At 35.5% G+C, this 9,440-nt stretch overlaps 1 protein-coding gene across 1 annotated transcript in view; it reads right to left on the bottom strand.

Annotated features, from left to right (window-relative positions):
• The window catches only part of LOC106879132 (inhibitor of Bruton tyrosine kinase), a 74,643-nt gene that overhangs the window by 10,233 nt on the left and 54,970 nt on the right, over positions 1-9,440 (bottom strand). The window contains exons 19-22 of the mRNA XM_052976525.1: positions 7,920-7,980; positions 4,269-4,610; positions 3,788-4,020; positions 2,146-2,220 (exon numbers count right to left, since the gene is read on the bottom strand). Of these exons, the coding sequence (XP_052832485.1) occupies positions 2,146-2,220; positions 3,788-4,020; positions 4,269-4,610; positions 7,920-7,980 (711 nt within the window). The remainder of the gene's footprint in view (positions 1-2,145; positions 2,221-3,787; positions 4,021-4,268; positions 4,611-7,919; positions 7,981-9,440) is intronic.

The raw sequence follows: 9,440 nt of genomic DNA, 5'->3' as shown, positions 1-9,440 counted from the left end.
TTTTGCACATTTTTCAATATGTTCACTAAGGGGTATCATTCTGTATTCTGGGAATGCAATCTGCTGTCGATGCAGAGTGCATCCGTGTGTGAGCGATAATCCTGTGGACCCTATGTAGTTTTTGTGGCAGCCCGAGCATTTTATGACATAAATAAGGTTTTCTGAGGTACAAGTAAAGTCAGATTTGATTTTGAATTTTATGCATCCAACCACGTGCTTTCACACACCAACTTTCTCACACACACACATATATATATATATATCATTGTCACCATTTAAACATGCTGTGTTTCTGATATATAAATATTTAAACACAGTATAGCTGATATATCATATAAACACGTTTGGTAATGCAGTGTCATGTAGCATATATCATAAAACATGTGAACTGACACACTAGTGTTACTGACATATAAACATGTGGGCTGATTTACAGAACAGTGTTTATGTCACCATACACAAAATTAATGGAACACTATCTGAACTGTTTACTTTTTAACTGTAATACATGCATGCACACACACACACATACACATACTTGTATACATGGGGAATAGCTTTTCTTTCATTAAATACATGACAGTCTTCAAGTATTGCTATATTTCAGGATGGTCTTTTTTCTCTGCCGATTAACCACTTCAGCTTTATTATTACCTTCGCCTTCACTAAGGTGAAGGTATTGTTTTCAGTTGTGTTTGTTCGTTTGTTTGTTTGTCCATGGACAAGATATCACAAGAACCGCTGGATGGATTCGGATGGAACTAGTACAAACTGATCAGATTTTGCGATCGATCCGGCACTGGACAAGGATTCTGGATTATTTTTCCTGTTTTTTTACTTAATTTTTGAGAGCAGTCAGGTTCATTTTTAGTATTCTCGTTTGTGAGAGCAGTCGAGATGATTTTAGATATTCTCATTTTAAAAATCATTTCTGGCTAATTGTTGAGAGGACATTGGTGTTGCCTTGGCAGAGGTTTGCACTCTCTGTGTGCTCTTGTTATTCGTGTTTTAGTGTACTTTGTCTGAAATCTTTCATCACCCATCCTGTGACCTCTTGGGTGGCTCTCCATCCTATGTGTCTCCTGTCCTGTTTAGTCCATGGACTAAACAGGATAGGAAATTACAGACAAAAGACACTAAAATAAGAATAATAATAAAGCTGAAGTGAAGAATGAGTATATAGATTCTGTAAAACTTTGGTTTAAAGCACCAGCCTGTGAATTTAGAAAAAAATATATAAGAATGATAATGAATTCTTAAGAAGAGGTCTTATTCAGGAAACCTTTTATTACAGGGGAACAAAATAAAATGTTCCAGCATGTGGACTGACATACTACTATATAAGCTGTAATCATACAAACATGTATGCTAAAATCATTATGGATCTTTAGGCAATTTTTAGTTTTAGCTATTTCCCTATCAAAGAGTTAAAATAATAAAATATTTTTTCTGATTATTAACCTCATCTTTAGCAATATAAAATGCTTGAATATTTATACTGATATCATGCTTTAGTTGGTCTGTTCTATGAATGTCATCAGGTGTGTGTTTTTTTTCTGGATGAGTATACAGTAGTGGATTGGAACCAATAGAAACTTTAATTTTTAAACTTAATCCTTTTGTTACCATATTTCTGTTGAAATATACTGCCTTTGTTTCAATTACTTTTTAAAATATTGAATAATTAACTAAAATAATCGACATTATTAATCAGGTGTTTGTAACATAAACTAACATGAAATTTCGATGGAAGCTTGTGTCGTACAACAAATTTATTCTATGATACAGACTTTCTTTAAAACAGGAAGTTAAAAAGTAAACAATTCAGATAGTGTTCCATTAATTTTGTGTATGGTGACATAAACACTGTTCTGTAAATCAGCCCACATGTTTATATGTCAGTTCACATGTTTTTATGATATATGCAACACAACACTACATTACCACACATGTTTATATGATATATCAGCTATATTATGTCAGTCTAAATTTATATTTCAGAAATGCAACATGTTTATACGATCTGTCATACATTAATGTATTAGTCCACATGTTTATATCAAACATCATAGACAGTTTGGAGTCAGTTCACATATTTATATGATTTATATACATAATTCCAGCACTAAAATTTGAAATTCTTACCTGAAAGTATTTTTATTATTTTCATGGCTTCCAGACTTTGCTGCTTTTAGATTCTGGCACCGACTCTTTACCTCCCTAAAAATAATGAAGCAATATCAAACATTATCAACACACACAGACTAGAGAAAAATGAAGCTAGTATATGCAAACAATACTCAAATCAATACTAAGACTTGCCAAAGTATTATTGTATCTAACTTTTTATTTCTTTTACATTACTTATGCCTTTAATTAATATCAACATCAGCATCAGAACTTCCTATTTCATTTTGTAAAAAATATATATGGACATGGCTGTGTGGTTCCAGTTTCACCTGGGGCAAGTGTCTTCTATTATAGTCGTGGGCTGACCAAAGCCTTGTGAGTGGATCTGTTAGACGGAAACTGAAAGAAGGTGGCGAGCTGGCAGAAACATTAGCACGTCGGGCGAAATGCCTAGCGATATTTCGTCTGCTGTTACGTTCTGAGTTCAAATTCCGCCGAGGTCGACTTTGCCTTTCATCCTTTCGGGGTCGATAAATTAAGTACCAGTTACACACTGGAGTTGATGTAATCGACTTAATCCCTTTGTCTGTCCTTGTTTGTCCCCTCTATGTTTAGCCCCTTGTGGGCAATAAAGAAATAGGAAACTGAAAGAAGCCCATCGTACATATATATATATATTAATCAATGAAATTCTAACTTAGTCTGATTTTCATGTTTTATTAAATAATAAAACGTGAAAATCAGACTAAGTTGGAATTTCAATGATTAATATATTATTCTATACACAATCATACAAACTCGGATATTTATATATATATATGTGTGTATATATATATATATATATATATACTTGTGTACATGTGTCTTTATGTCTGTTTCTCCCTCATCACCACTTGACAATCAGTGGTGTTGTGTTTACATCCCTGTAACTTACCATTTCAGCAAAGGAGACCGATAGAATAAGTACTAGGCTTAAGAAATAAATCCTGGGGTTGATTTGTTCAACTAAAACTCTTCAAAGCAGAGCTCCAGGATGGTCACAGTTAAATGATTGAAACAAGTAAAAGAATAAAAGAATAAACCTCCAAGTTTTGTGTACCTTGAGAAGAGCTTATTCTGGAATCTTATTATTATCTAAAGAGGGGTCTTAACCAAAATGTTAGGGCTCTTCATCCAGAGATACTCCCACTCTAATCTAGCAAATATTCAAAATGTGAAATTGAAATCTCTGATTGATTACTAAGTTATAAATGTTCTCATTTGATTAATATTCCAAGTGTACTACTCTCACGAAGAAACTATAATTAGTCACTCTCATTTGTCAAACATTCCAAGTGATATTCTAACTAATTGACTAATGCACCATAGATGCTCCTGCTTATTGAATATGCCTGATGTGATGCTCTGAGTAATAAACCATAAACACTAATTCTTCCTATTAAACCAATATTCTAGGAGTGATACCTTGACCAATATATCAGAGATATTCATCACTCCCATTTGTTTACTCTATCCAAATATGATTCTTTAACCAATAAAGCAAAGATACTCAGTTAGACTTCAGACTAAATGAAAAAAGCAAAACAAACAACCCCACCTCGCAAACAAACAAACACTCATCCTTAAAACATAATGTGATGTAAGAGATTGTAATTACTTTTGCTGCGGCAATTGACTTTGTTGTTCCGCCATGATGTTGGTCAGACTTATCACAGTTTGTGGTGGCGAATGTGGTAGAGGTTGTGGAGGAGTTCGAGTAGAGCCTGTTTGACTTTTGTCAGGAACTTTCACAGGTGACAAAATTAAGCTCCAAGGATTGTCTTTGTCACGAATAACTACTGGCTTCTGACAGCTTGTAGATTCTGTAAAACTTTGATTTAAAGCACCAGCCTGTGAATTTAGAAAGAATATATAAGAACCATAATGAATTCTTTAGAAGAGGTCTTATTCAGGAAACCCTTTATTAGAGGAACAAGATAAAATGTTCCAGCATGTAGACTGACATACTTCTAAAATAATAAAATAATAATTTTTCTGATTATTAACCTCACTTTTAGCAATAGAAAATGTTTGAATATTTATACTGATATTATGCTTAATAAATTTAGATAAAGATAAAGATCATTTTGAAAAAATACCTCATTTTGCATATGTTCAGCATTATTGTTATCATATTTACTGTTGTTGCTGTTATTATTAGCATTATTGTCATCATCATCATCATCATTATTATTATTCACAAGACTGTCTTTTGGCGGAGATCCATTGTTATGTACAGCTTCAGGAGTCTTTAATTCACTGAAGGAAAAACTTTTATGACGACTACGGCGCCTTCCAATTTTGTTCTTGATCACAGGTGTGGCTTGAGGTTTTGGGTTGACTTGTTTACTGCTGGTAAAGTCTTTAGCAAGTTGTTCCAGGTATTGTCTGTCAGGGCCTTCACTAAATGGTGTGATCACTCGATGTCTCACACATTTTGACTACAAAAGAAATAAATAGTAAAAGATTTGGTGACAAGGAAAAAAGAAAAAATCTATAATGGTCAAGTAGTGAGGTTAATATACTTAGTTGTGTTGCATTCACTAGACAAAGGTGACTAGACATGATCATAAAGTTATGAACCAAATGGTAAGTTTTGCTCTGAGCCAGGCATTTCATCTCACATTACTGTAATGTGTACTAAATGCTGGAACAACCTTCTCTCCTCATTGTAGGGTGCTCAGCTGGGTCAGTGGTGGGGGACTGAGAGAGTGTCTATGTATGCTTGTTACTACATAAGCACCGAAAACAATTAGTGATAGCACGGTATGTGTTACCAAGTCATAGTCACTTGCAAGTGATGATTGTATTTACATTTCTCTAAATGTTTTGGGCTCATGTGAATTTAAAAAATCTGGACTGCACAAATTGATGGAATCATGGTCAAAATACCTTGTGGTATTGTTTATGTCCACCAGCATTTTGTATTCAGATCACACCAAAGATAAGTTTACCTTTCTTCCAGTCACCTACGGGGGTCAATGCAATCAATTGTTTCTCCTCTCCAAAATTTAAAGCCTTGATGTCTAGTGAGAAACCTGGGATCAGACAAAATCATCAGAGTGTCAGAAAAAAAAATGTTCGCCCACCCGCAAGGGTTGATAAAATGAAGCATCAGCCAAGTCCTGGGATCAATGGGATCTATTAGTCTCCTTCCCAAAGAAATTGCTGGCCTTGTGCCTAAATCAGATGTCAGAATCCTTAGCCTGTTGGACAAAATGCTTTATGGCATTTCTTCAAGTTCTTTACTTTCTGAATTCAAATACTACCAACGTCAACTTTACTTTTCATCTTCTTTTGAGGTCAATAAAGTACCAATCAAATATCAGCGGGGAGTCAATGTAATCAACTAACTCCTTTACCCAACTAACCCTAAAATTGCTGGCCTTGTGCCAAAATTAGAAAGAAAAACAAATCGTCATCATCATCTGTTTGGCTTTGAGCTGGGAAAAGGAACGGAATGCTTGATGGGTGTCTTGTTGTGGCTACCCACTCCTAAAAAATAAAATGGGGAATAAGCCTGGGTATATATATACAGGGGTTGGACAAAATAATGGAAACACCTAGCATCATAGTATCATAATTTTGAAATATCTATAAAACCGTCAAAAGCTTGTTTATTTTTATGTTTCTTGATTTATTATTAGTGTTGCTTAATATGTTTTGATAAAATTGCTGTTTCTTTTCAGATATCATCAGAAAAAGATAATTAAAATTTATTAAAATGACAGATCTATCGGACTTTCAAAGTGGTCAAATTGTTGGTGTTTGTGTGGCAGGCGCTAGCATAATGAAAACAGCCGAAATGTTTGGTGTATCAAGAAGTACTGTCTCGAAAGTAATGACAACCTTTGAGAAAGAGGGAAAAACCTCCTTGTCGAAACAAAACTCCAGGAGGAAACCAAAACTTTCAGATAGGGACCATCAAACTCTTACACGAATTGTTAGAAAGGATCACAAAAGTACAGCTCCCAAAATTACTGCAGAGCTTAATGACCACCTCGAGAACCCAGTTTCCACAAAATCTGTTCGCCGGAAGCTGACAAAGCCAGATTTCACAGGAGGGCTGCAATGAGAAAACCACTACTTTCAAAAACAAATGTTGCAAAGCATTTAGAGTGGAGTAAAAACCTACAGAAATGGTCCCTAGAGTAGTGGAAGAAAGTTATTTTCTCAGACAAGTCATCCATTACCTTATTTCTGACCACTGGCCGAGTATATGTGTGGAGATAGCCAAAAGAAGCATTTGACCCAGACTGCCTTCTTCCAACTGTTAAATATGGAGGAGGATCTGTGATGATCTGGTGGGCTATATCTTGGAAATCCACCAGTCCAATGATTTCCCTTCATGGCAGAATTAATAGTCAAGACTGTCTAAGCATTTTATCTGATCAAATTCCTATGGTTGCAGAACTGTTTCCGGAGGGAAATGCAATCTTTCAGGATGATAACACACCAATTCACACAGCTAAAGTTATTACTGAATGGCACAAGGAACATTCTAGTGAAGTTGAACATCTTATCTTGCCTCCATAGTCCCCAGATCTCAATATTATTGAACATTTATGGTGCATTTTAGAAAAACAAGTAAGGAGTCGATATCCTCCCTCATCATCACTACAAGAACTGGAGACTGTTTTAGCTGAAGAATGGACAAAAATTCCTTTGGAAACAATTCAAACTTTGTACAAGTCCATACCTTGTAGAATTCAAGCTGTAATTACTGCCAAAGGTGATCCTACCCAATATTAAAATAAATTTGAAGGTGCTTCCATTATTTTGTCCAACCCCTGTATATGTTTGGCTTTTGCTTTGTATTTGTACAAGTCGGTTCCAAGTCTCACCCAGAGACCTCAAGAGACAAGTTAGAAGTTCAAGTTGGTATTACGACTAGGGTGCCACATTTTTGGTTTTCTTATCTTAACGTGTCTTATCAAGTACAGCAAATTGCCACAACTCCCAGTCCCTTTTCATTTTCTCAGTGAAGCCCAGTGTCTGAAGATCCTTTCTCACCACTTTGTCCCATGTCTTCTTGGGTGTACTACCCCTTCTACAGGTACATTCCACAATTACATTTTAGCACTTCTTTACACAGCTGTCCTCATTCATACGCATCGCATAACCAAACCAGTGCAGTCTTCTCTCTTGCACACGACATCTGATGTCTCTTGTACTCAGTTTTCCTCTTAAATCATTTACACTCCATCGTGCATACACACTGACATTAACTATCCAACTGAGCATGCTAGCTTCATTTCTTTCAAGCCTTCACAAGTCCTCTATAGTCGAAGCCCATTTTTCACTGCCATGTAACATAGCTGTGCATACACAGGCATCATACAATCTGCCTTTCACTCTGAGGGAGAGGCCCTTAATTACCAACAAAGGCAGAAACTCTCTGAACTTTTCTCAGCCTGTTCTTATTCTAGCAACCACACTATCAGAACTTCCTCTATCACTGCTAACTTAGTCTTAGGTAATAGAAGCTATCAACTGCTTCTAATGATCCCTCCGAGCATTTGAGGGAGTCTATTGTCTGCACATTTTTAGTGTTTATTGTTCCTGCACATTTTCCACACACACAAAGACTATATTCTCTGTCAACCTTCTTGTGATAGTGATAGTGCAAAATGGAACTGAACTCAAGACTGCATGGTTGGGAAGCAAACTTCTTACCACAGAGCCTTGTCTGAGCCTAAATTCAATGAAATTCATGTTGGAGTGAAGAAGTAAATTTGATGAATTCTTACATTTGCCTTATAAAACTTGGAAATCTCATACATTACTTCTTCTTCAATTGGATCAAGCAATCTGTAAAAGGATAAGAACATGTTATTAACGGAGAATTGTCATTCTGATAAGGGATGCAACAATTAGAGAATTATAATTCTGTACAGGGATTTGATGAGTGTGATTCTATTCTATAAAAAGATGTTATATAGGAGATATTTTCATGGTAGTTTGTTACTAAATTTTTACGATGAGTAAGAATGGCTATGTGGTAAGGAGTTTAATTCTCAACCACATGGATTTGAGTTCTCTCAAAGGAAGATAATTTTAATACATTTATTAATACAGACACACACACACACACACACACATATATATATATATATATAGAGAGAGAGAGAGAGAGAGATAGATAGATAGATAAATACAGATATATACACACACACACACACACACAGATATGTGAAGGTGCATGGCTCAGTGGTTAGAGCACTGGGCTCATAATCAGGAGGTAGTGAGTTCGATTCTAAGACAAAGCTGTGTGGTATGTTCTTGAGGAAGATACTTCATTTCACATTGCTCCAGTTCTTTCAGCTGTAGAAATGGTTGCAATATCACTGGTGCCAAGGTGTTTCAGCGTTTGCCTTTCCCTTGGATAACATCAGAGGTGTAGAGAAGGGAGGCTGGTGTGCATGGGCAACTGCTGGTCCTTCATAAACAACTTTGCCTGAGGGTAATTTTCTAGGTGCAATCCCATGGTCATTCATGACCGAAGGGGGTCTTTATCCTTTATATATATATATATTCTTTTATTTTTACTCTTTTATTCTTTTACTTGTTTCAGTCATTTGACATGCTGGAGCAGTGCCTTTAGTCAAAGAAATTGACCCCAGGATTTATTCTTTGTAAGCCTAGTACTTATTCTATCGGTCCCTTTTGCTGAACCGCTAAGTTACGGGGATATAAACACATCAACATCCATAGTCAAGCGATGGTGGTGGGGATAAACACCAATACACACATATAGACATATATATATATATATGATGGGCTTCTTTCAGTTTCCATCAACCAAATCCACTCACAAGGCTTTGGTCTACCCAAGGTTATAGTAAAAGATACTTGTCTAGGGTGCTATGCAGTGGGACAGAAACCAGAACCATATGATTGGGAAGCAAGCTTTTTACCACACAACCATGCCTGTACCTATATATATCTATATATATCAGGTCATCCTATAAGTTCTGTCCGATTTTACCTTTTTTAAAATTGAATGAAATTTAATAGTATTTTAGAATGTCTAATGTAATTAAAAATGATTTTTATGCATTTGTTTACATTTAAACTAATTAAATATTATTTTACAGAATAATAGAATTAAAATTTCTTTGATTAAAACCCTTTCTAACATGGAAGTATCCAAAGAGCATTTAAGGCACATAATGCTTTATGAGTACAAAAAATGGAAACTCTGCAGCCGAAGCGACTCAAAACATACACTCAGTTTATGGGAAAGAATGCTTGAATGAAAGAACTTGCAG

The sequence above is a fragment of the Octopus bimaculoides genome, chromosome 24 (genome assembly GCF_001194135.2).
Source record: "Octopus bimaculoides isolate UCB-OBI-ISO-001 chromosome 24, ASM119413v2, whole genome shotgun sequence".
Lineage (NCBI taxonomy): Eukaryota > Metazoa > Mollusca > Cephalopoda > Octopoda > Octopodidae > Octopus > Octopus bimaculoides.
The sequence above is the reverse complement of the archived record's forward strand: the minus strand, read 5'-3'. Positions and strand labels throughout refer to the sequence as shown.